The 27,306-nt window shown below is 46.4% G+C and overlaps 1 protein-coding gene across 1 annotated transcript; it reads right to left on the bottom strand.

The window, feature by feature from the left end:
• Window positions 1-20,840: 20,840 nt before the first annotated feature.
• HSD11B1 (hydroxysteroid 11-beta dehydrogenase 1) lies at window positions 20,841-26,707 on the bottom strand. The gene is made up of 6 exons (XM_038749232.1): window positions 26,503-26,707; window positions 25,364-25,494; window positions 24,677-24,788; window positions 24,381-24,566; window positions 22,552-22,695; window positions 20,841-21,811 (listed from the first exon to the last, which is right to left on the bottom strand). Exons 1-6 carry the CDS (start codon window positions 26,585-26,587, stop codon window positions 21,591-21,593), a joined length of 879 nt encoding a protein of 292 aa, XP_038605160.1. The 5' UTR covers window positions 26,588-26,707; the 3' UTR covers window positions 20,841-21,590.
• Window positions 26,708-27,306: the final 599 nt, after the last annotated feature.

Consider the following 27,306-nt stretch of genomic DNA (forward strand, 5'->3'; position numbering starts at 1 on the left):
ATCAGAGAGAAGGCTGATGCAGTAGTCCAGACGGGATAGGATGAGAGCCTGAATGAGCAGGGTAGCAGTATGGATGGAGAGGAAAGGGCGGATCTTGGCAATGTTGCGGAGCTGAGTAAGTTGGTGGAGAGGATCAAGGTGCAATCAATCAGTAGTATTTATTGAGCACTTAATGCGTGCAGAGCATCACTTGAGAAAGGGCAGTACAACAGAGTTGGTAGATTCCCTGATCATAAGGAGTTCACGAGGGGGAAACAGATATTAATATCAATGAATAAATTAGCGATATGTATACAACTGCGGTGGATCTGAGAGTGGGTTGAATATTAATTGCCAAAAGGACAGATCCAGAGGATAGATATGTCTCAATCAATGGTATTTATTGAGTGCTTACCATGTGCAGAGCTTTGTATTAAGAGCATGAAAGAATACAATATAACAGATTTAATAGAAATGTTCCCTGCCCACAAGGCTCTTAGGTAGAAGGGCCTTAAAACTGGTGTGGAAGGTAATCTGGCTGGGAGGGAGGGTGTCTAGGCCCTCCTGGATCCCTCAGGAGGCACAAAACTCCTATTCCAAGAGGGCTTCCTTCAGCCACGATCTCAGGTCCCTGACGCCATTCCCACTTGGATTGGGGTGAGGATTTCTCTTACCTTATCCAGGACTGCGATTCCACAGCTGAAAGAAGAAAGGAGCTGGATGATGGTTTAGGATTCACAGACCCACGTGCCACTCCCACTTCCAACTTGGAAAACCCTAGTCATGCTGCACAATTAACCCTGCCCCTTTGGGCCTTTCCTAAAGGCTCCCTGGGATGTGTGTGGACCCAGAATCCTCCTTTTCTTGTTTCCTTCCTCACATAAACCTGAAGATTTTAGGGAGATCATGCCCGGTAATTTCCATTTTTTCAATGAAATAGGTGATTATTATTACCTGTCATGAGGGGGAAGGTCATTAGGGGCAAGAGATTGGCGGGGGAAAGTGTTTGGATGAGGGAGTTCAGGGAATGTGTCTGTTTATTGTTATATTGTACTCTTCCAAGAGCTTAGCACAGTGATCTGCACACAGTAAATGCTCCATAAATACGATTGAATGAATGAATGAAAAGGTATGAAGTGGCCATTGTGGGCAAAGGGCATGGGAGTCAATTAAGATGGAGAAGTATTGTTTCTCGGCAGAGTTAAAGAGGATAAGGTTGAGATGGATGAGGTCAGGCTAGAATTCCACCAGTGATGTTCTATGGCCTACCATTGAGCCACTTCCCCCTCGGGGCCCACCACTGCCCTCCCAAAGTTTGGTGGAGTCATTGCTGCTGGGATACACCTACTTGGTTTGTTGGCTGGCATCATTCATAATGTGCACCTTGGCTGCCTCAGTCACCGTTTGTGTGCCTGCAGGGAGAGATTTGGGGGACTAGGAAATCCAGGCCTGACCCCCAGTGGGTCAAGGAGAACGATCAAGGAGAATGACTGTGAGCCTGAGACCCCAAGCAGAGAAAGGCACTGGACCTGGTTCTCGGCACACAGGTGACCCGCTTCTGCTCTGCCTCCACTTCCGGAGCCTCCCTGACAAGGCGCAGAGGGCAGGTTTTCATAGAAGAGAATCTGAGGGGAAGACCACCATGAATTTTCCGGGAATCTTCCTCCTGGGAGCTCAGAACTCTCCCCTGTCACCGGTTTTTATAAGGAGCCTGAGAGGCAGGAAGGGGCAGAGCTGATTCACTCCACTTTGAAGAGGGAGGAAGTGAAAGTCCCAGAAAAGAAAAGTGGACTCGGGCTGCCAGGCAGGGGCTGAGGCCGGGTGAGAACCCAGGCAACCCTCTTCCCTCCCAGTCCAGGTCTCTCTGCCTGGCTTCCCACGGCCTCTCTAGATGAATCACCAACATGTTCTTCTAAAAGGTTAGGAGTCAGAAAGTTCCTAGATCTCTCCCTTGGACAGCCCTATTCCAGTCATTTCAGAATAGGTTAGCAGCTGGACACTGGGGGACTTTCCTCTTTCATTAAAAAAATGTCGCCTCATCCCTCCCACAGTTCCAGGTTTCCCCAAGTTCCAACAAGTCAAGGTTCACTCCTGTGCCTAATGCCTAATCTCCTTGGGTCTCTGGGGACCCACTGACCTTGGTTGTGTCTGGGTACCTTCTTGGCGGAAGGGTCTCCCTGCAGAAGTTCCTGAGAGCCCAGAAGAGAGTGATATGTGTGATTGGTGAAGCTGTCCGAGAAGGCCTGGGGCTGGAGCAGAGGGACATCAGGTCTGATTCTGTTTAAGTGCTGTAAAGCAATGAGGAGATGCTGTAAAAGAGCCAGTCCAAACAAAGTGGAGATTCCTATGGGGGACTGCGGCAGGATAAACAGCATGTCCTAGGGGATAGAGCACGGGCCTGGGAGTCAGGAGGCCCTGGGTTCTAATCCTGGCTCTGCCACTTATCTGCTGTATGATATTGGGCAAGTGACTTAACTACTTTGTGCCTCAGTTACCTCATTTGTAAAATGGGGATTGAGACTGTGAACACCATGTGGGACAAGGAATGTGTCCAACCTGATTTGCTTGTATTCTCCCCAGTGTTTAGTACAGTGCCTAGCACATAGTAAGTGCTTAACAAATACCACAATTATTAATATCCTTATTATAAGCTCTTAGAGCAAGTAGTGGGAGAATGATGATAATAGTAATAATAATGATAGTAATAATAATTGTATTATTCGGGGTAATCAGAAGACAATCAGGTCAGACACAGACTCTGACCCCCATGGGGTGCACTGTCTACATGGGAGGGAGTAGAGGTATTAAATCCTCATTTTACAAATGAGGAAACCGAGGTCCACAAACCTGAAATGACTAGCCCAAGGTCATAGAACAGGCAAGTGGTGGAGCTGGGATTAGTCTAGGGAGTGGGTTGGCTCTGTGTATCCATGGGGATATCGAGTATCAGAGGACATAGCCCTGAACCTGCTTTATCATCCTCAGCAGAAACATTTATTGAGCGCTTGTTTCATTCAGAGCTCGGTTCTCAGCATTTGAGAGCATCCACAAATTTTTCTTTAATGCCAAACCTGTTCTCTGTACCTTGATCGCCCCTAAATCACTACTGACCTTCTTGCCCATATTCTCCCTTAGGCTTGGAAATCATTCCTCTTTCAGTCTCACAGTCCACCATTTTTCCTACCTTCCTAAAATCACATCTCCCCCAAGAGGCCATCCCTGACTAAGCCCTGAATTCTCCTATTCTCTCTCCCCTCTGCATTGACTGAGCACTTATCTGTGTTCCCCTGAAACTCCTTGACACTCATCCCACCCAGCCCACAGCACTTAGGTATATACTTTTCTATTTCCCCTATCTGTAATTTGTTTTAAGGTCTGTCTCCCTCTCTAGCCTGCAAACTCTTTTTGGGTAGGGATCACATCTAGTTATTCATTTATTCAATAGTATTTATTGAGCACTTACTGTGTGCAGAGCACTGTACTAAGTGCTTGGGAGAGTTCAATGCAACAATAAACAGTCACATTCCCTGCCCATAATGAGCTCAGCTCCATTGTACTGTACTCTCCTAAGTACTTAGTACAATACTCTGCACTCAATAAGCACTCAATAAATATTCATTCATTTATTCAATTGTATTTATTAAGCACTTACTGTGTGCAGAGCACTGTACTAAGTGCTTGGGAAAGTACAACACAGCAATAAAAAGTGACAATCCCTGCCCACAACGAGCTCACAGTATAGAGTCGGGGAGACAGTCATCAATATAAATGAATGGACCTCAATATAAATAAAATTGTGGATACACACATCAATGCTGTGGGGCAGGGAAGTTGGGGGAGAACATAGGGAGCAAGTCAGGGTGAGGCTGAAGGGAGTGGAGGATGAGGGAAAGTGCCCACTGACTGATTGATTGAACATGCCATCCATAATGGGGAAACAAGTCGAAGCAAATAGCAAACGTACAATAAGTCCAAGAGTGAATGCATAGAGGCAAATGGATAAAGACAAAAATAGGCAAATATACACACCCAAGTGCTAAGTAGAGGTGGCTGATGATGCATGCATCAGGGAACCTCCTCTTGGAAGAGGAGGTGTTTTAGCAGGACTTGGGAAATGGAAAGGGACATGGCGACATGCTGAATTTGAGCGGGGAGTGGTTAAAAGGGTCAGAGAGAGGAAAGACTAGAGTTAGAAGGCCCGCTTGAAAGGAAGGAAGAGTGCAAGTTCAGATGTAGTGGGAGAGGAGTGTAGGTAGGGAAGGAGACATCTTGTGAAGAGTCTTATGTTCAGGATTTTCCACTTGATGTGGAGAGAAATGGGAAGCCATTAGTGATTTTTGAAGAGGAGAGTGATGAGTTCTGTATGGGAATTTAGAAAATGACCTGGGCAGCAGAGGGGAGGGCTTGGGGTAAGAGACCCATCTGGAGGTTAATATAAAATCCAGCTGGGAGATGATTAGGGCTTAGTGGCTGAAAGGAGGAGGTGAAGGGGCAGATCTGGGGAATGTGATGGAGGAAGAACCAAGCAGAGAGGAGTCAGAGTTCAAGATGACCCCAAGGTTGTGAGCTTCTGGAGTGGTGGTCTTGTTGACTGTGATGAGAAAACTAGGAGGAGGAGGAAGAGGGGAAAGAGGAGGTTTAGCCAGAAAGATGAGAAGTTTAGTGGGGAGATGAGAAGTTTAGTATTTATTCAGCTCTTATTGTGTGCAGAGAGCTGCAGGAGGTGCTTGGGAGAGAACAATAGAAATAGTAGACAGAATCCCTGGCCTCAGAGAGTTTAGAATCAAGAGGGGAAGACGGACACTAAAATGAATTACTGATGGGAGGAAGAAGGAAAAAGGGACAGGTACACAATATGAGTTAGTGCTTAAATAAAAGGATATGGACACTTGAGGACAGAGATTGTGTCTTCTAACTCTGGCACACGTTCATACTCTTCCAAACCCTTAGTACAGTGGTCTGCCTTGAGTCGATGCTCCACAGAAGCTACGGGTGAGTTGGTGACTCTTTTAAGAGAAGCAGGAGGCTGCCCACTCTGTGCCCTTCCAGCCCTGGTCAGAGGCCCTGCTGGTGGGGGTGAGGAGCAGGGTTGAGGTTCTGGCTACATTAGTGTCCCAAGTAGGGGCAAGGCATGGAGTATGTTTTAGGAGCTGAGGCTGGGGCAGGAGCAGGGGGAGACGCAAGATAATTCCAAGGCCCTACTTTCTTAGCCTTCCTTTCCCAGTTACTTTGGCTCCCCCACTCCCTAGGCTCCTGCTCTGACAGCTCTGATCACTCCTGGTCCCCCGGGACTGCACAGCCCAAGGCAGTGATTCAGGAGTAAATACGAAATATCACCCCACCATACTGGTCAACGGGGAAGGGGGTTATGGAACTGACTTCCAAGTGACCAACATAAACTTAATAATAATAATAATAATTGTGCTATCTGTTAAGCACTTACTATATACCAACCACTGTACTAAGCGCTTGGGGTGAATACAAGCAAATCGGGTTGGACACAGTACCTGTGCCACAAGGGGTGAGAAACAGCTTGGTTTAGTGGAAAGAGAATGGGCTTAGGAGATAGGAGTCATGGGTTCTAATCCCAGCTCTGCCACTTGTCTGCTGTGTGACCTTGGGCAAGTAGCTTAACTTCTCTGAGCCTCAGTGAGCCCCACACAGGACAACCTGATTACCTTGTATCTACCCCAGCACTTAGAACAGTGCTTGGCACATAGTAAGTGTTTAACAAATACCATTATTATTATTATTATTATTGTTAAGGGGTTCACAGTCTTAATCACAGATGAGGTAACTGAGGCACAGAGAGGTGAAGTGACTTGCCTAGATCCCTCAACAGACAAGCGGCAGAGCCGGAATTAGAAATCAGATCTTTCTGGCTTCTAGGTCCATGCTCTATGCAAAAGGCCAGTCCTGGCTTCTCCTCAGGGGTGATTACCTGCTGTCCAGCCGATGACCTCACATCTGCCCAAGAACCTGTTCCCCTGAGATGGCGCTCTCTCCCTGGGAGCCCATAGGCCTTCTCATCTTCATCCCCCTCCAGGTTCCTGCGTCTGAGGAACTCCTGCTGGCGGGGGCTTCGGGGCTGCCCTTTGGGCTGTGCCCTCCGCTGCTGCCTGCCCGTCGTTTGGCGACACGAGGTCACATTGGGGCGCCGTCGCAGGTTTTCACGGATCTCCTGCCATCTCTCACACTTGGCCTCGTAGCTCTCACTGCCCTGGCCCAGACAAGGTGGGGCCCAACAACCCAGACTGATCATGACTGGCACTTCCAGGAGACTTCTGATACTGGATCACCTTTCTTGGTTCCCGCAAGAGCCAGGAGACAGGGTGGGGAGAGAGAGAAGAGACATGAGGCAGGCAGAAAGTTGGGACTGGAGGAAGGTGGGACTGGAGGACACAGAAGTGGTCCAGGTGGCCTGGCTCTGGGTGTTCAGGGCCTGGCTCTGCCCTTGACTCACTCTGAGACCTTGGGCAAGGCTCTGCCCTCTCTGGGTCTCAGTCCTCCTCTCTGGGAAATGGGAAGAATTATCACCACCTCACTTCTTCCAGGCCTCCTCCTTGGTGATGCTGTAGGCATTAGTTGAATAAGGGTAGCCATGTCCATGGAGTTTCATCAGTCCGGTTACTTTATGCTGGCTAACTCTCATTATCCAGGGTCTCATAAGCTGGGATACTGAGGTGTGGATAGGGTGTTGGGAGCTGGAGCTCTCTTGGGCTAAGGCAAAAAAGGGGCAGGGGAGGCCCTGCTCAGCCTGGAGAAGCGGGCGGGATTGGGGAAAGCTATCTCTGTGGAGTATGCCTCTCAGCCCAGCTTTGTGATTCCCCCTCATAGGCTCCCAAGTCCAGTCTTGATGCCTCCTCAGCCTCTGATGGACTGAGTGCCAGGCTCGCTGACCCAGGAGGGCAGGCAACCTGGGTAGAGGGGAAAATGGCATGCTGGGAAGCCATTTGGGGAACCCGTGAGTCCCCTGTAGGGCTACTGTCTGGCCATCAGGGCAGGATGTGACGAGCTCCCAGGTGGGTTTCTGCCAAGGGCAGTCTCTCTCTTAGCAGGGAGCTAGGCCTGCCTTGCATTTGGGAGGGGCTCAGCCCTGCCCAGTTAGCTGTCTGCGCTTCCCAGTACCTTACTCCATTGTTTCCCCTGTTACTCCACTATTTCCCCAATACTCTTATTTCCCTTCTCTAATTGATTTCAATGTCTGCCTCCCGCTGTAGACTGAAAGTTCCTTGTGGGTAGGGATCAAGTCTACTAGCTCTGTTGTATTGTACTTTCCTAAGTGCTTAATATAGTGCTCTGCAAACAGTAAGCACTCAGTAAATATCAGATGCCCCTCCCCCACAGGTCCTTGTAGGCTCACTAGGTCTCTGCACCGACCCAAGCTTCCTGTGTGAGTCAGGGCCAGGCATGGCTGAGACTCCCCAGCCCTGAGAACGGGGGCCAGAGAGAAATGGAAGGGACCTTAGATAGGGGACCTGTCCTATCCTACCCTCAAGATGGTGAACCCCTAGCCTGCCCTGACCTGAGATGGGGGCTCGCTCAGTTGCCCAGAACAAAATCACCCCAATGGATCTGGAGTCCTTAATTTCTGATCCAACTCTCCCACTGCCAAATTCTCACCCTCCGCAGGTTGGCAAGTGACCTCAGGTGGAAGGGGCCCCTTGCATCCCAGCCCCCGAGGCTTGGGTGTCCCATTTCTATTCTTGGGACTGCAGAGAACCTTGCAGCTTTCTGCTGTTAGTGCTTCCTCCATCCCTGCTCAACAGCGGAGATGAGGCGGGGGCAGAAGCTCAGCCTGCAGGTCCCTTCCTCTCTCTCAAGAGCTGTAGTGCAGTGGTTCTTTGGAGGGTGGTTTACCTGGAGCAGCACAGCTATCCGAGGTCGGATGTCCAGCCTGCCCTGGGGGGTCCGGGACAGCAGAATCCCAGGTGGGGCAGAAGGATGGAGCAAAGTTTGAAAGTTCAGCACCCACCCGACCCTGCCCACCCCCAACACCTCCCTCCCTGCCACCCTGTTTTCTCTCAGCAGCCTTGTCGAAACAGGAAGCAGATGAAGCCACAGTGATCTGAGCCCCAGTTCCGCCCTGACTCGCACGTTCATTGGCAGAGGCCGAGTGTGACTGACGCTGAGGGCCCCGGACCCCAGCCCCGGATCAGGAGTTGGGCTCTCCTAGCCCATGGGGCTGTGATTTCCCCCATCGGCTGGCGGCCCTGCCAACTTGGTGCCCGCAGTTGGATTCCTGCCAGAGCTGGGCCCGGGCCTGGGGGACTCGGGGTGGCATTCCTGGGACCAGGGTTGGAAACTTGTACACTTCTGATGGACAGAAGAACAGATATCGGGTAGGGAAGGAGGAACGCTTTATCTTTCAACAGACAAGCATTCCTTGCCATTGGCTTAGGGGCTGTTCCCAGCCTCTCTCTACCCTGTCAGTCAGTTGTATTTATTGGGTGCTTACTATGTGCAGAGGCACTAAGTGCTTGGGAGAGTACAATATAACAGACACATTTTCTGCCCACAACGAGCTTACAGTCTAGAGGGGAAGCCAGACATTAATATAAATTAACAAATTACAGATATGTCCATAAGTCTTGTGTGCCTGGAAGCCCTACTGAGAGCTCACCTCCTCCAGGAGGCCTTCCCAGACTGAGCCCCTTCCTTCCTCTCCCCTTCCTCCCCCTCCCCACCCCCCCGCCTTACCTCCTTCACCTCCCCACACCACCTGTATATATGTATATATGTTTGTACGTATTTATTACTCTATTTATTTATTGTATTTGTACATATTCATTCTGTTTATTTTATTTTGTTAATATGTTTTGTCTTGTTGTCTGTCTCCCCCTTCTAGACTGTGAGCCCACTGTTGAGTAGGGACCATATCTATATGTTGCCAACTTGTACTTCACAAGTGCTTAGTACAGTGCTCTGCACACAGTAAGCTCTCAATAAATACGATTAAATGAATGAATGAATGAATGAGCAGGGATGGATAAAGAAAGCAAGTCAGGGTGATGCAGAAGGGAGTTGAAGAAAAGAAAAAGATGACTTAGGAAAGGCTCATTGTACTTATTATTTGCTCTCTTCACCTCTCCAAATACAGCCTTCTAGCATACCTCAGTCCTCACTTTTCTGTCTCCATCCCCTTGCCTGTGCTGTTCCCCTGTACTGTACTAAGCACTTGGAAAGGCGTGCTAGAGTTAGCAGACCAGTTCCCTGCCCTCAAGGAGAATTCAATCTAGTGAGACTCCCTCCCACCTCAAATCCATCAGACCACAGCTTTCCCCTAATTTAAAGACTCCTGAAATTGCATCTCTTCCAGGAAGTCTTCCCCATTTAATCCACAATATTGTAAACTAAGAGAACACCCCAGCCATTTTCAGCACTTAAATATTACATCTGCCCATTCTCAGCACATTTTATACGTTTGTCCATGCACATATGCTATTATTAATCCCAATTACTTCAACTATAAATACTTTTATGTCTGTCTCCCCTGTTTAGAAACTCCTTGTGGGCAGGGGCCATTTCCACTCTTTTTGTTGTACTTTCCCAAGAGCACTCAGATGTTATTTAATAAACACTGTTGTTGCAATTACTGAGGCTAGGGCTGTTATTTTGGCCAGTGGCCAAGGGCCACTTTCCAAATTTAGAAATCATGCAAGCATTGGGCTGAGAGCAAGGGGGTGAGAAGAGGTTTGAAAGGCAGAAGTGGTATCATTTTTGTCCCAGGTGAGTGCTACCAGGCTCTGTGCCAGCTGTGGTTGTAGATGCTCTTGGGGCCCCTGATAGCATCCGTGGCTACTTGGAATAGGAGTGGCCACGGGTAGACATGCGATCACTTCTGGGTACGATTTGGTCACCGGAATGTGATGATGATGATGATGATGATGATGATGATGATGATATTTGTGGCTCAGTGGAAAGAGCACAGGCTTTGGAGTCAGAGCTCATGGGTTCAAATCCCAGCTCTGCCAACTGTCAGCTGTGTGACTTTGGGCAAATCACTTCACTTCTCTGTGCCTCAGTTACCTCATCTGCAAAATGGGATTAAAACTATGAGCCCCCCTGTGGGACAACCTGATCACCTTGTAACCTCCCCAGTGCTTAGAACAGTGCTTTGCATATAGTAAGCGCTTAACAAATACCATCATTATTATGATTATTATTTATTTATGGGTCGCATTTTGCCCACTGCTGATGTCAACCCAGGCATGATCCCCCACTCGGCTTCTTAAAAATAATGAACGCTATGTGCCTAGTACAGTACTTCACAAACAGTAAGCACTCAGTAATACCATTGATGATGATGACGATGATCATGGTAATATGCCAGGCACTGGAGTAAATACAGGGCAGTCAGGTCAGACATAGTCTCTGTCCCACGTCGTGATGATGATGATGATGAGGATGATAATGATGGCATTTGTTAAGAACTTACTATGAGCCAAGCACTGTTCTAAGTGCTGGGGTAGATATAAGGTAATCAGTTTGTCCCACTTGAGGCTCACAGCCTCAATTCCCATTTTACAGGTGAGATAACTGAGGTATAGAGAAGTTAAATGACTTGCTCAAGGTCGCACATTTGACAAGTGGCAGAGTGGGGATTAGAACCCATGACCTCTGACTCCCAAACCCGAGCTCTTTCTACTAAGCCATGGGGATCATGTGGGGATCACATTCTAAGTACCTGTGGGCATTTGATACTCACTCCACCTGCGACCCCACAGTACTTATTTGCATATCTTTAAATAATGCATGATAAATTATTTATTCATATTAATATTAATAATTATTAATTAGTAATTAATAATTAATATTAACACAGTGCTCTGCACATAGTAAGCGCTCAATAAATACGATTGATGATGATATTAATATCTGTCTCCCCCTCTAGACTGGAAACTCATTATGGGCAGGGTTCATGTCAGCTAATTCTGTTGCACTGTGCTCTCCGAAGTGCTTAATACAGTGCTCTACACATAGTAAAGTGCTCAATGAATAAGACTGATTGATTAAGTAGGAGGGAAAATGGGTAATGAATCCCCATTTCACATATGAGGAAACTGAGGCACAGAGAAGGTAAGTGACTTGACCAAGGTCACACAGCAGGCAATGAGGCCTTCCCAGACTAAGACCCCCTTTTCCTCTGCTCCCCCTGCTTATCGCCCCGACTCTCTCCCTTCGCGCTAGCCCTTTCCCACCCCACAGCACTCATGTATATATGTACATATTTATAATTCTATTTATTTATATTAATGATTCACTCATTAATTCAATCATATTTATTGAGCACTTACTGTGTGCAGAGCACTATACTAAGTGCTTGGGAAGTACAAGTTGGCAACGTATAGAGATGGTCCCTACCCAACAATGGGCTCACAGTCTAGAAGGGGGAGACAGACAACAAAACAAAACATGTGGACAGGTGTCAAAATCATCAGAACAGATAGAATTATGACTATATGCACATCATTAACAAAATAAATAGAATAGTAAATATGTACAAATAAAATAAATAGAATAATAAATCTGTACAAATATATACAAGTGCTGTGCGGAGGCGAAGGAGGTAGGGTGGGGGGATGGGGAGGAGGAGAGGAAAAAAGGGGTTCAGTCTGGGAAGGTCTCCTGGAGGAGGTGAGCTCTCAGTAGGGCTTTGAAGGGAGAAAGAGAGCTAGCTTGGTAGATGTGTTGAGGGAGGACATTCCAGTTCAGGGGGAGGATGTGGGCTGCGGGTTGACAGCGGGACAGGCGAAAACGAGGCCCAGTGAGGAGGTTAGATGCAGAGGAGCGGAGGGTGTGGGCTGAGTATAGAAGGAAAGAAGGAAGGTGAGGTAGGAGGGGGTGAGGTGATGGAGAGCCTTGAAACCAAGAGGGAGGAGTTTTTGCTTGATTTGTAGGTTGACAGGCAACCACTGGAGATTTCTGAGGAGGGGAGTAACATGCCCAGAGTGTTTCTGTACAAAGATGATCCAGGCAGCAGAGTGAAGTATAGACTGAAGTGGGCCAAGACAGGAGGATGGAAGATCAGAGAGGAGGCCAATGCAGTAATCCAGTCGAGATAGGGTGAGAGATCGAACCAGCAAGTTGGCAGTTTGAATGGAGAGGAAAGGGCAGATCTTGGCGATGCTGTGAAGGTGAGACCAGAAGGTTTTGGTGACAGATTGGATGTGTGGGGTGAATGAGAGAGCGGAGTCGAGGATGACACCAAGGTTGCGGGTTTGTGAGATGGGAAGGATGGTAGTGCCGTCTACAGTGATGGGAAGGTCAGGGAGAGGGTAGGGTTTGGGAGGGAAGATAAGGAGCACAGTCTTGGACATATTGAGTTTTGGATGGCAGGCAGACATCCAGATGGAGATGTCCTGAAGGCAGGAGGAGATACAAGCCTGGTGGGAGGGAGAGAGAACAGGGGAGGAGATGAAGATTTGGGTGTCATCAGCATAGAGATGATAGTTGAAGCTGTGGGAGTGAATGAGTTCACCAAGGGAGTGAGTGTAGATAGAGAACAGAAGGGGACCAAGAACTGACCCTTGAGGAACCCCTACAGTAAGGGGATGGGAGGGGGAGGAGGAGCCCTCAAAGGAGACTAAGAATGAATGGCCAGGGAGATAAAAGGAGAACCAGGAGAGGATGGAGTCTGTGAAGCCAAGATTGGATAGCGTGTTGAGGATGTGTATATAGCTATAATTCTATTTATTTTTATTGATGCTATTGATGCCTGTTTACTTATTTTGATGTCTGTCTCCCCCCTACTAGACTGTGAGCCCCTTGTGGTCAGGGATTGTTTCTGTTGCTGAATTGTACTTTCCAATCACTTAGTGCAGTACTCTGCACACAGTAAGCGCTCAATAAATACAATTGAATGAATGAAAGAGGCAGAGCTGGGATTAGAACCCAAGTAAACCGACTCCTACACTGGTGCTCTTTCCACTAAGCCTTGCTGCTTCTCTCAAGTCACCTCCGCTGTGCTATCGGTCTCTTGGAAAGGGCATGGTTCTGGGAACTAGGAAACCTGGATTTTTAGCCTGTGTATTTTTTTCCTTGTCAATCAATCAATCAATCAATCGTATATATTGAGCACGTATTGTGTGCAGAGCACTGTACTAAGCACTTGGAAAGTACAAGTTGGCAACGTATAGAGACAGTCCCTACCCAACAGTGGGCTCACAGTCTAAAAGGGGAAGACAGAGAACAAAACCAAAAATACTAACAAAATAAAATAAATAGAATAGATATGTACAAGTAAAATAAATAGAGTAATAAATATGTACAAACATATATATATATATATACATATATATATATATATATATATATATATATATATATATATACAGGTGCTGTGGGGAAGGGAAGGAGGTAAGATGGGGGGATGAAGAGGGGGATGAGGGAGAGGAAGGAATGGGCTCAGTCTGGGAAGGCCTCATGGAGGAGGTGAGCTCTCAGTAGGGCCTTGAAGGGAGGAAGAGAGCTACCTTGGCGGATGGGCAGAGGGAGGGCATTCCAGGCCCGGGGGATGACGTGGGCCGGGGGTCGATGGCAGGACAGGCGAGAACGAGGCACGGTGAGGAGATTAGTGGCAGAGGAGCGGAGGGTGCGGAGTGGGCTGTAGAAGGAGAGAAGAGAGGTGAGGTAGGAGGGGGCGAGGTGATGGAGAGCCTTGAAGCCGAGGATGAGGAGTTTCTGCCTGATGCGCAGATTGATTGGTAGCCACTGGAGATTTTTGAAGAGGGGAGTAACATGCCCAGAGCGTTTCTGGACAAAGACAATACGGGCAGCAGCATGAAGTATGGATTGAAGTGGGGAGAGACATGAGGATGGGAGATCAGAGAGAAGGCTGATACAGTAGTCCAGATGGGATAGGATGAAAGCTTGAACGAGCAGGGTAGCGGTTTGGATGGAGAGGAAAGGGCGGATCTTGGCAATGTTGTGGAGCTGAGACCGGCAGGTTTTGGTGACGGCTTGGATGTGAGGGGTGAATGAGAGAGTGGAGTCGAGGATGACACCAAGTTTGCGGGCTTGTGAGACGGGAAGGATGGTAGTGCCGTCAACAGAGATGGGAAAGTCAGGGAGAGGGCAGGGTTTGGGAGGGAAGACAAGGAGTTCAGTCTTGGACATGTTGAGTTTTAGGTGGCGGGCAGACATCCAGATGGAGATGTCCTGAAGGCAGGAGGAGATGCGAGACGCGATTGTCCATTATGCTGCTTACTCTTTTATTGTTTCATTACTCCCAATATGTTGATCTCCAGTTTTCTCCCCCACCTATATTTTGTAGACTGTAATCCCCTTGAGGGACAGGGTTTGTGTCATTTCCTATATGTATATTCTTTCTCACTGCTAAGTACAATGCTCTGTGCACAGCAAGCACTTAATTAATATTATGAATTCAAATATGTCTCATTCCCCATAGAGAGCTCCAATTGTTTGACCCCTCCAATTTCCCAAAGTCATCATGCCTCATTTGATCCTGAAAGCCATATTGCTTTATTATATTCATCAAACACTTATTATGTGTCAAGAACGATTCTTAGTGCCGGGGTAGATTCAAGTTAATCCGGTTGGACACGGTCTCTGTCCCACATGGGGCTGACAGTCTAAGTAGGAGGGAGAATCTTCTCTTGTTTCTCCTAGCCCCAAAGCATGCAACAAGCAAGTTGTGGTTCTCCAGTTGTTAGGGCCTGCTTAAGTAGGCCACACTGACAAACAGAGAAATCACCCTCCCCATATGGTTAAAGTTGAAAAAACACGAGAATCAGTTGTTCTTCTCTTGCCACACAAATCCATGCCCTCAAAACTACCCTTGCCACTGAGCTCAACTTTTTCACTCCTCTGTTCCTTCATCAGTCTCATACTAACCCACAATCCCTGATTGCTTCCACAGTTCACTTCCTCTGTTCCTGTGCTCGAGCTGTGGAGTACTGCTGGCAGAAATCCAGGTACCAGACTGACCTTGGCCAACTCAAATTCATCCTTGCCTGCTTTAATTCTGCTCGTTCCTCCACCTGGGACCATTATTTCTTCATCTTTATTGACTCTCATGCCCATTGCCCATGACAGCTGATTCAGACTTTTAAATCCCTCCTCAAACCCCTAGATCTTGCCTCTAGTAACCTTGTTATGTACTTTATCTATAAAATTGAAACCATCAGGTATGATATCCCTAAAATCACCCCTGCTCCTCTTCAGTCCCTCTCTCCTTCTGCACGATGCCCCCCTGCTTCGACTCTTCCAACTTTCCCAGCAGTATCTCCAAAGGAGACCTTCCACCTCCTTCCAAAATCTACCCCCTCCACCTGTGCCTCCAACCCCATCACTTTGAACTTTATGAAAACATTTGCCCCCTCATTTCTTCCCTTCCCCACCACCATCTTCCTCTGCTCATTTTCCGGTGGCTTCTTCCCCACTGCTTTCAAACATGCTCATTTCTCCCTGTCCTAAAAAAGCAACAACAAAAAGCACCCTTCCTTGACTCCATAGCTTTTCTAAGCTATAAGAAATTAAATATTCAAGATGGCAGTTTCTCCACAGAAAAATGGCACTCTGACTGATAAGATTAATTATCAATCAATCATATTCATTGAGTGCTTACTGTGTCAGAGTCACTGTGAACCACTCAGGAACAAAAATGTTTTTTTCAGGCCAGGTCAGAGAGTGAAATCTGTTTATCTTTTCTCTAGCCCAACAAAAAATGGCAGTCTTCCTCAATTTGGACCACAGATCGAGGATTCTAGCAAATCATATTTGATGCTGTCAAACATTGTTTGAGAAGCAAATTGGCCTAGTAGAAAGAGCAGGGACCGGGACGGGGGTGGGGGGAGGTGTCACAGAACCTGGGTTCTAATGTCTACTCTGCCACATGCCAGCTGTGTGATCTGTAAGATGAGGAATAAATGGCTGTCCTCCCTTCTACTTAGACTGTAAGTTCCATGTGGGATGGGGACTTTATCTGATCTGATTGTGTGGCATCTACCCCAGGAATTCATGCAGTGTTTGTTACAAAGTAAGCACATTAGCGTCTTCTCTGGTCTCCCAGGCACCAGTCTTTCACTTACTTTCTCCCTTCTGCCCTTGCACTTGAATTGGTATCCTTTAAACACTTGATCAGTCCCGTAGCACTTATATATATATATATATATATATATCTGTTATTTATTTAAATGTCTGTCTCCCCTCTAGACTGTAAGCTCCTCTTGTGCAGGGAACCTATCTACGAACTCTGTTGCACTGCACTCTCCCAAGCACTTAGTACAGTGTTCTGCACACAGTAAGCACTCAATGACTACCGTCGATTAACTAATAGATTGATTACCCCCACCCTACAGAGAAGCAGCGTGGCTTAGTGGAAAGAGAACAGGCTTGGGAATCAGAGGTCATGGGTTCTAATCCCAGCTCCACCACTTATCAGCTGTGTGACTTTGGGCAAGTCACTTTACTTCTCTGGGCCTCAGTTACCTCATCTGTAAAATGGAGATTAAGACTATGAGCCCCACATGGGACAATCTGATTACCTTGTATCTACCCCTGCACTTAGAACAGTGCATGGCACATAGGAAGCGCTAAATAATAATCATTATTATTATTATTATTGTTATGTGCTGCTGCACAGGTCTTATTCTTGAAGCACTGCCCAAATCTCTCCTCTTGTCCACTAGATGACTTTCTGTGAATCTTTGCAGCAGTCAGTCAGTCAATCATATTTATTGAGCACTTATTGTGTGCAGAGCCCTGTACTAAGCTCTGGGGAGAATACAATATAGCACTATAACAGACTATTTCCTGCATCAGAAAAAACTCTTTACAGTCAGCTTCAGAACTTTCCACCAGCTGGCCCTGCCTTACATATTTGTTCTTTTTATCTGCTCTTTCATAACTCACTGTGTTTGTTCTCCTCAGGTCACCCTTCTAGCTGCACCTTGTTCTAAACCCTCCCACCTCCATTCCCTTGCTCTCAGTTTTCCCCCAGTTTGGAACCCCTTCTCTTCCCACAGCAGACTGACCACAGTTCTCTGGGTACTCAAACCCCATCTAAAATCCCAAATCCTCCTCCAAAAAATTTCCCAGCACCCCAAACTATATCATCCCTTGAAAAAACTCTAGCACTTATGAACTCCTCCACCAGGTTTTCCCAGACTGAACCCCCCTTTTCCTCTCCTCCTCCTCCCCTACCAATCGACCCTACTCCCTCCCTCTGCTCTAACTCCCTCCACGCCCCACAGCACTTGTGTGTATAGGTACATATTTATTATTCTATTAATTTTATTAATGATGTGTATATATCTATAATTCTATTTATTTCTTTTGTTGCTATTGATGCCTGTCTACTTGTTTTGTTTTGTTGTCTGTCTCCTCCCCTGTAGACTGTGAGCCTGTTGTTGGGTAGAGTTTGTCTCTATTTGTTGTTAGAGGTTCTTGAGGAGTGAGGAAACATACACTGAATGTTTCTGTAGAAAAATGATCTGGGTAGCAGAGTGAAGTATGGACTGGAGTTGGGGAAGTCAGGGATAGGGACATCAGCAAGGAGGCTGATACAGTAATCAAGGTGGGATAGGATAAGTGCTTGGATAGAAGTATGGATGGAGAGGGTGGATTTCAGTGGTGTTGTGAAGGTTGAATATGTAGTGGTAGATTCATTCATTCATTCAATCGTATTTATTGAGTATATATTTATTGAGCATAAATCATGATGAGCATAAGTCATGGTGAGGTTAGGGAAGTTTTAGGGTCATAGGCGAGGTGATCAATATCAACAATTGCATAATATGGTGGTTTAATCTGGCCCTTCATACAAACAGGGCCTAGTGAAAAGATCACTGACCTAGGAGTCAGGAGATCTGAATTCTAATCCAGAGGTTGCCACTTGTCTGCTCTGGGACCTTGGGTAAGTCACTTAACTTCTCTCTGCTTCAGTTTCCTTCATCTGTACAATGGGGTTTCAATACCTATCCTCCCTGCCCCTTAAACTGTGAGTACCATGTTGGTCAGAGACTGTGTCTGATCTGAATATTCTGTATCTAGCACAGTAGTTGGCACATAATAAGCCCTTTAACAAATACAACAAAACAAGCACTCAGTACAGTGCTCTTCACACAGTAAGCACTCAATAAATACGATTGAATGAATGAAATATCAGAATTATTAAGATAATGGTCTTCTCCCTCCTCTCCCACCCTCTAGACTGTAAATTCGTTGTGGACAGGGACCGTGTCTACCAACTCAGTTACATCTCACCCTCCCCAGCACTTAGTACAGTGCTCTGCCCAGAGTAAGCACACAATGAGTTTGATTGACTGATTTTACAGTTTAGTTCATCTGTGGGCAGGTGGGAAACAGAAAGAAAGTAGCTGTCCAAGCCTACAGTCATCAATCAATCAATCAATCATATTTATTGAGCGCTTACTGTGTGCAGAGCACTGTACTAAGCGCTTGGGAAGTACAAGTCGGCAACACATCAGAATGGATTAGACTCTGGGTGGGCCCATTGATCCAATAAGCCTCTGCAAAAGTCCACTAAATGGAAGGAACTTCCCCTCTCAAATGCTAACACCTTGGAGGAGTCCTTGCAATCTGGGGTTCATAGACTGGAGGAACCAGGGAGATGACAGATTCCACGGAGTTGATTTGGGGTCGGGGGGCAAGGCCGTAAGAGCAGTTCCTGTCCAGACTGGCTTATCACACAGTCTCGGATAAGGCCTGAAAATTTCCCCACCAGGGCCAACAGCTTTGAGATGGTGGCATTCAGACCTATTAGCTCTTTGAAGTCTACTCCCTCCCCGTCCCCAAATTACCCCCCACCAACCACGCCACCATCCCACAATATCACCCACCCTCTTTGCCCCATGCTCCTAAAGAGAACTTTTTCCCTTTATTTAGAGAAAACGTTTTGTCCATGCTCATCCCCGAGATAGGGGTTAAATCTCTCCGAGGCCAGGGTCTTTGCTAGGATGTGGAGCTTAGGTGTTAAAAATATAATTCAGGGACCATTATTGATATTTATGTAGAGAAACAACATGGCCTAAGAGAACCTACATGGTCTAGTGAAAAGAGCACAGGGTGGGAGTCACAAGACCTTGATTCTAACCCTGGATCTGCCCCTGGCCTGCTGTTTGATCTTGGGCAAGTCACTTAATATCTCTGGGTTTCAGTTTATTTATCTGTAAAATGAGGATAAATTACCTGTTCTTCCTCCCCACTTAGACTGTCAGCCCTGTGTGGGCTAGGGATTGTGTCCGATATCGTGTCCGATAGAAGAAGCGTGGCTTAGTGGAATGAGCACAGGATTGGGAGCCAGGGATTGTGAGTTCTAATCCCAGCTCTGCCACTTGTCAGCTGTGTGCCTTTGGGCAAGTCACTTAACTTCTCTGTGCCTCAGTTACCTCAACTGTAAAATGGGGATTAAGACTGTAAGCCCCATGTGGGACAGCCTGATTACCCCAATGCTTAGAACAGTGCTTGGCACATAGTAAGTGCTTAACAAATACCACAATTATTATTATTATTATAAGATGATCTTGAATCTACCCCAGTACTTGCAACATAGTAAGTGCTTAATAAATGCCATCATCATCATCATTTAAATACCATAATGACTATTACCTAATAGATTTTAAACTCTTTAAGGGCAGGGATCATGTCTACCAAATCTATTATACTCTGTCAAACACTTAGTACACCACTCTGCATTCGAGAGGCCCTCAATCAATACTATTGAAAAAGGGTTTACATTTGTAAACATTTTTGTTTATTCCAGCTGTTATTTTATGTTGATTCACCTGTAACAATATCTATGTTGTTGTAACAACATAGATACTTGTATACTTGTATACTTGTAACAATATCACAGAGAAGCAGCAGGTTCAGTGGAAAGAGCACGGGCTTGGGAGTCAGAGGTCATGGGTTCTAATTCTGGCTCAGCCACTTATTGGCTGTGTGACTTTGGGCAAGTCACTTAACTTCTCTGTGTCTCAGTTACCTCATCTGTAAAATGGGGATGAAGATTGTGAGCTCCACATGGGACAACCTGATCACCTTGTATCCCCCCAGTGCTTAGAACAGTGCTTTGCACATAGTAAGCGCTTAACAAATACCATCATTATTATTAGAATTATGTGGCAATCACATTCAGCATTATCAAGCCTTTCTGGTTTTGGAAATGACACAAATGGTCAACAAATGCTCAGAGTCTCTAGCATCTGTTGATTTACATGAAAAGGCAAAGCTACACCAAACTCCACTGTCGGTCCAAAACTTAATACTAGCCAAGTCTTGGTTATGAGAATAAAGTCTTGAAGTTGGGGGAGTGGAACATTTACCCTCTCATAGGAAATAAACTCAAATGGGAAGTGGTTGCCAGTACACTCCAGAAAACTCTAGTCCCTCTTCAGTAAGTGGGAAGAAAGGAATTCCCCCAGGAATAAAAATATTTGTAGTAAAGTTTAGAATGACCAAATCTTCCATATATGAGCAAGATTTAGTGTAAAGAGCATAGGCCTACAAGTCAGAGGACTCGGGTTCTAGTCCTGGCTCCACCACTTACCTGCTCTGTGACCTCAGCCAAGTTTCTTAACCTCTCTGTGCTTCAGTTTCATCATTTATAAAATGGGAATTAAGTTCCTCTTCTCCTCCCCCTTTGATGGAGATACCCATGTGGGACAGGGACTCTAATCTGATTGCATTGGATCTATCTCAGCCCTTACTACAGCACTTAGCACAATGTAAGCTTCAGACAGAGACCAAAAATATTACTCCTATTATTATTCCTCAAAACATGCTGATATGGTTGACAAGGCGAGAGCTACTGATGAGTCATCACACAACTCCCCATTAACTGACTTTATTATAGCATTTATAAATTGAAAAGTTTTTCTTCACACTTTTATTGCTAAAATGGGTTTGAAGTAAAATAGTAAAGATTTGATCTTTTGGGTGTAGTTATGAATTAAAAGAAACTATTTTGGGGGGTAAAAATAATATTAAATTGGAAAATTCCTGAGTTATCTACTTCTAATGCAAATTCTCTGTCTCTCTTTCTCTCTCTCTCCCCTCCCCAACCTTCCAGTGGTCTATATACCCCATAATTTCTCTGGACAAGGGTGTTTGGTCTTTGTTCATTGTCCCAGAAGTTCTCAGATCCAGGGCTTCGAGGTCAAGTTCCCTAAACTTGGCCACTTAGAACCTAGTTTCTTTAATGCTGTGGTTGTCCATCTGAGGGTAGGAAGTCAGATGGAGAGCTTCAAGTAGAAAGCACTGCACAAAAACCAACTCTTAGGATCATAGAGTCTGGGAATATCTCTAGACACAGTCCAGTTATCCACCAGTAGAAGTGTCTCAAAAATGGAATTTACTTGTACATAGAATGAGACATTAAAAGTAAGTTGATTATGAAGCTAGCTATGGGGGATCTAATTTAGTTTTATGGATCTTCAGGTTTGGAGGTGCCCTTGATAGCCTAATCCAATGTTTCACCTTCCCGGTAGTCAGGAAGATTTTCTTAATATCTAGCTCAACTATCCCTATTGAAAATTAAGATAATTTCTTCTTGTCCTTGCCGCCTTGGAACAGGAGGAAAACTTGACAGCCAGCTCCTTAAGGGAAGTCCTGGGTGCGGTGAGATTTTAGGGACTCTTGATATTCTTCACATTTAGTTTTTTCCTGAAGTGTTCTGTGATCAGATTAGGGGTCAAAGCCCTCATTACTGTATGAAACTTAGTGCTGAGGAAAGAATAGTAGATTTCATCCTGGCGCAAAGCTCCACCTTTGATAATCTCCAGGGCGCAATCCTCCTTAGGGGCTGGTTCTGAATCCAATACCCCAGAGATGGTTTTCATGGCATTTTCTGGTGGGAGATAAAGAAGGGATTTGGGTTACCGAAAATGACAGAGGAATCTTGCTTATGGGAAGATCAGAGACTGGATTTATTGAGTGCTTACTGTATGCAGAGCACTGTACTAAGCACTTTGGAGAGTACAATACAACAGAGTTGATAGATTTATTCCCTACCCACAACAAGCTCACAGTCTGGGGATGGGGGAAAACATTCATTAATATAAATAAAGAAGTCATGGATATGTACAAAAGTGCTATTGGTTTGAGGAGGGGAGGATAAAGGGAGCAAGTCAGGATGACATAGAAAGGAGTGGGAAAAGAAGGCTTAATCAGGGAAGGCCTCTTGGAAGAGCTGTGCCTTCAAATAAAGCTTTGAAGATGGAGAGAGTAATTGTCTGTCAGATATGAAGAGGGAGGGTGTTCCAGGTCAGAGGCAGGACAAAGATGAGATGCCTGTGGCAAAATAGACAAAACTGAGGTTCAGTGAATAGGGTGGCACTAGAGGAGCGAAGTGTGTGGGCTAGGTTATAATAGGAGTGCAGTGAGGTGAGGTAGGAGGGGGTAAGGTGATTAAGTGCTTTAAAGTCCATGGTAAGAAGTTGCTGTTTGATGTGAAGGTGGATGGGTCACCACTGGAGGTTTTTGAGGAGTAGGGAAGCATGGACTGAATGTTTTTTCAGAGACAATGCTTTTGGCTCCCGAAGTGCATTTCACATTATCATCAGCTTCAGACCCTGCTCTGGTCCTTACCTGTGTCAATTAAGCCAAGGATACAGAGCGTAATGGAAATGTTCTTCTTCTGCATGATAAATTCCTGTCTTAGACTGGAGAAGAATCCATCCAGAGCAAATTTACTTGCAGAGTAGGCAACAGTCAGAGGACCTGGCACCTTTCCTGGACACAAAACGGGAAATTGTTACTCGGAGGACTCCATCAGCAGCCCAGTTTAATGGTCATGGGTTTAGCCGGCAGGTTGGATCCTGGGTGATGTTGAAATTGCCCCTTGACTTCTCTGGATCACAGCTTACTCATTTAGGCTTCTTTCATGTGTTTTTTTTTTTTTCAAGAAAGAGCCATTCAGTGATGATGGAAAAAAATCATTCCCATGGACAGGAAATACCTTTGCTAGTGTTGGCTTTTTCTGGGTTGCCTCACAACAAATTAGGCTGTAGACTTCACAGAGAGAAGTAGTTGGGGCTAGAAAATGGCTGTATCTTTCTCCATTTCCCCTAGGCTCTGATGTAGGTGCTGGGGGAAAAGTGTAATAACTAGTCAGAGAGCAAGGAAGGTCCCAAAGACCACCGTCTCTATATCTTTCTGACTTGTACTTCCCAAGCACTTAGTACAGTGCTCTGCACACAGTAAGCGCTCAATAAATAATGAATGAATTGAATGAATGAATTGGCACTTCCCTATGTCAGGCCCTCAGCATCCTGCCCAGACTCTGCCCTTAGAAATTGAGTGAGCTTTGGTTTTCAGTCAAAGAAGGGACCATCTCAGCCCAGTGGAAGAGCTGAAGTATTCTGATCCAGAGAAAGCAGGAGACTTTTTGATGTGAGGAGTCAGTCAGTCAATCGCTTTTATTGAGCACTTACTTTGTGCAGAGCACTGTGCTAAGCATTTGGGAGAGTAAAATACAACAATAAACAGACACATTCCCTGCCCACAACGAGGGCAGCCTAGAGGACGAGCTTAGTCTAGGTAATGTCTTTGACTTGGGCTGTGAGCTGCATGTGGATCAGGAACTGTATCCAACCTGATTATCTTGGATCTAACCCAGAACCTGGCACAGTACTTGTCACACAGTAAGCGCTTCACAAGTGCCATAATTACTACTACTACTAATAATAATGATGGTATTTGTTAAGCACTTACTGTGTGCAGAGCACTGTTCTAGGCGCTGGGGTAGATACAAGGTTAACAGGTTGCCCCACGTGAGGCTCACGGTCTTAATCCCCATTTTACAGATGAGGGAACTGAGGCCCATAGAAGTTAAGTGACTTGCCCAAAGTCACACAGCTGACAAATGGCGGAGGAGTGGGTCAACAGCAGGACTCGATTAAATACAGAAGCAGTGTGGGCTAGTGGATACAGCAAGAGCCTTGAAGTCTGAAGGACCTGGGTTATAGTCCTGGTTTTGTTGCTTGTCTGCTGTGCGACCTTGGTCAAGTCATTTCACTTCTCTGTGCCTCAGTTTCCTCATCTGTAAAATGGGGATTAAGATTGAGCCCACTGTTGGGTAGGGACCATCTCCATATGTTGCCAACTTGTACTTCCCAAGTGCTTAGTACAGTGCTCTGCATACAGTAAGCGCTCAATAAATATGACTGAACGAATGAATGAATGAATGACTGTGAGCCCCATGTGGGACAGGGACTGTCTCTAGCCTGATTAATTTGTATCTACCGCAGCACTTAGTATAGTGTCTGTCACATAGTAAATGCTTAACAAATACCATTAACCACCCCCCCCCCCCCAAAAAAAAAAAAATCAGGCAAACAGGATTGTGGATCAGGGGGCTTTGACAGGCAAAGGAAGACACAGGACTGGGAACTAGCCGTTAGCCGGCTCTCACCCACCTGCCAAAGAAGAGACGACGACGATGGAGCCCTGGCTCTTCTTCAGAAGGGGTGTGGCCTTGATGGTCATGGCCACGTAGCTCAGGTAATTGACCTTCATGATATGGAGAACATTCTCCAAGTCGTTGTTAAAGTAGGTGAAGCCCGAGGTGGTGATGTGGTTCAGAATCAGCATATCTAGTCCCTCTGGAAGGGTTGGGGAAGAGGAGCTGGGTGAGAACACAGAGGTCCTCAAGAGACCTTCTAGAGGAATGGTGAGAGTTGGAATGGGGCAGGGGAGACAAAAGCAAACTCACGCAACAACTTCTCGGCCCGGATGACCACCTGCCTCGCAAAGGCCATGTCTTCCATGGAACCGGTGATGAAGTGAGCTGAAGCTGCCCCGAGACTTAGGCATTTGTCCACCACCTGCAGTGCAATCATCTTCTTGCTCTCTCCTGCTCTCCTTTCTCCTTCCCTTTCTTCTCTTCCTCCTCCATGTCCACCCCCTCCTCCTTTTCTAAAAAATGGTATTTGTTATGTGTTTATGCGAAACACTGTGCTGAGCACTGGGTTAGATAATGAGGTCGGACACAGTCCCTGTCCCTTATAGGACTCACAGTTTTAATCCCCATTTTACAGATGAGGTAAATGAGGCATAGAGAAGCTAAATGACTTGCTCAAGATCATTCAGCACACAAGTAGTTGAGCTGGGGTTACAGTCCAGATCCTCTGACTCCCAGGTCTGGGCTCTATCCATTAGGCCATGCTGCATCTCTATTTTCCCCTCCTTGTCATCTTCCTTTTCTTCCTCCCTCAGCTTCCTCCTTCTTCCCCCCTTCCTCTTCCTTCAGTTTCTCACCCTTGGCCCCCTGCTCTTCCTTCTCCTCTTTCTCTTCCTCATCCTCAACTTTTCTCCTCTTTCTCCTCCATTCTCCCCCGCCTCCCGGCCCCGGCCCCTCCACCCCCTTCTCCATGAGAATGGGCCCGTTCGCCTTGCTCACCTTCTTTAGCTTTTCCTCTGTCCGGGCAGTGATCACCACGTGGGCTCCCATCTTCGCCAGGTGATAGGCTATCTGCTCCCCAATGCCAGTGCTGGCCCCAGTGATGATCACCCTCTTCCCCTTTAGCATCTCTGAGAAGACCCAGTGGGAAGTGAACACTCAGCTCAGCCCTCTCAGTCCCTCCCGCCCCCAAACTTTCCCCTCACTGCCACTCTTTGCAAAGCTGGAGGAACAGCTGGGGATGCTCAATGGGGCCCAGGCACCTGTTCATCCTTAAAGCTTATCATTAGACTGTAAGTTTGTTGAGGGCAGGGACCATATCTATCAACTCTATTGTAGTGTGCTCTCCCAAGTGTTTAGTAAAGTGCTATGCACACGGTAAGTGCTCAATAAACACCACTGATAATGAAACTATCAGTGAGAGGTGTCCCTTGTTGTCTCATGTTTTTCAACAGCAACACAAGGTTCACAACTGTCTTGGGCGAATAAGCAGCTTTTCCACCAAGGTTCTTGATAGCCTTTCCCCCCATTCATTTTTCGGTGACCAAGGTCAGCAAAGGAGAAGGATAAACCCCCACAGATTAGAGCACAACTCCCACTCTGTACATCTGGTCACTGGGCCCCTCTGAGCTTTGCAATATGAATTTTGTCTCCAGACTCTGAGGCCAAGAGGGACCCCAACTGGATTTCTAATTGGTCTTTGCTTTGCCTCTGTTTCTCCTGTTTCCTTCCCACTTCTCTCCTGCTCCTCCTGATTCCTTTCCAGCTCTCCCCAACTCCTCTGGCTTCTTCTTCAGGTCTCCCCCATTCCTCCTGTTTCCTCTCCAGTTATCTCCGATTCCTATTACATTCTTTCCAATCTTCCCCAGCTTCTGCTGCGCTGGGCTGGTAGCCTTAGCCTGGAAAATCTCTCCATTGGGCCAGACCCCAATGGATTCAGCCTCAACGGTAGCTCAGCCTGGTTACCCCTTCAGTACTGGGATTCTTTCTAAACCCTCTATGCCTGGAATTTTGAAATCCAAGGACCCTCTATCCCTGGCCAGTTTTCCTATGGCCCTCTGTATAGTTTATGCACATGTTAAGTGCTCAGTAAACACCACTGATTGATTAATCACAAGGACCTGGCTCCCAAGACTCACCTGGCTTGAACTCCGGGGATGAGTAAAAGTAGTATGCCAGAAGAAGCCCCATTAAGGATAGCAGGAAGTTTTTCAGCAGACCCATGCTTTGAGGAAAGATCACCGTGCCCTACAGGACTCAAGGAGAAGACCCCCACAGCACTCTCCACTTTCTCCTTGGGAGCCCTCAGTACTGCTGATCCCAGCAACGAGTCACCAGGGAAGGGAAGACAGGTTTGAATGTGCTTGGCTAGCTCTCATTTTCGAGAGATAAGCAAATCCAATGTACTATGGGATTGGTTCCAAGAGCTGGAAAGGTGAAGGAACAAGAAACTTTTGGCCTATCCCTGTCAGCCTGCTGGAGAACCCTGGGAAATAGGGAGATGTGGCCTTACTCCCTCTCCCTTCTGTGTCACTTATGCACTGGGATCTGTGATAATAATAATAATTACGATGGTATTTGTTAAGCGCTTACTATGTTCCAAACACTGTTCTAAGCCCTGGGGTAGATACAAGGCAATCAGGTTGTCCCACGTGGGGCTCACACTCTTAATCCCCATTTTCCAGATGAGGTAACTGAGGCACAGAGAAGTTAAGTGACTTGCCCAAAGTCACACATCTGACAAGTGGCAGAGGCAGGATTAGAACCCATGACCTCTGACTCCCAAACCCGTTCTCTTTCCACTAAGCCATGCTGCTTCTCAGAAGTGTACCCTTCCTTCTGTACACTTGAAGCAGTTGATGTTCACCCATCTTCAATACTAATAATGATAGTATTTGTGATATTTTATAAGCAGCGTGGCTCAGTGGAAAGAGCACGGGCTT

The sequence above is a fragment of the Tachyglossus aculeatus genome, chromosome 7 (assembly GCF_015852505.1).
Source record: "Tachyglossus aculeatus isolate mTacAcu1 chromosome 7, mTacAcu1.pri, whole genome shotgun sequence".
NCBI classification, from domain to species: Eukaryota; Metazoa; Chordata; class Mammalia; order Monotremata; family Tachyglossidae; genus Tachyglossus; species Tachyglossus aculeatus.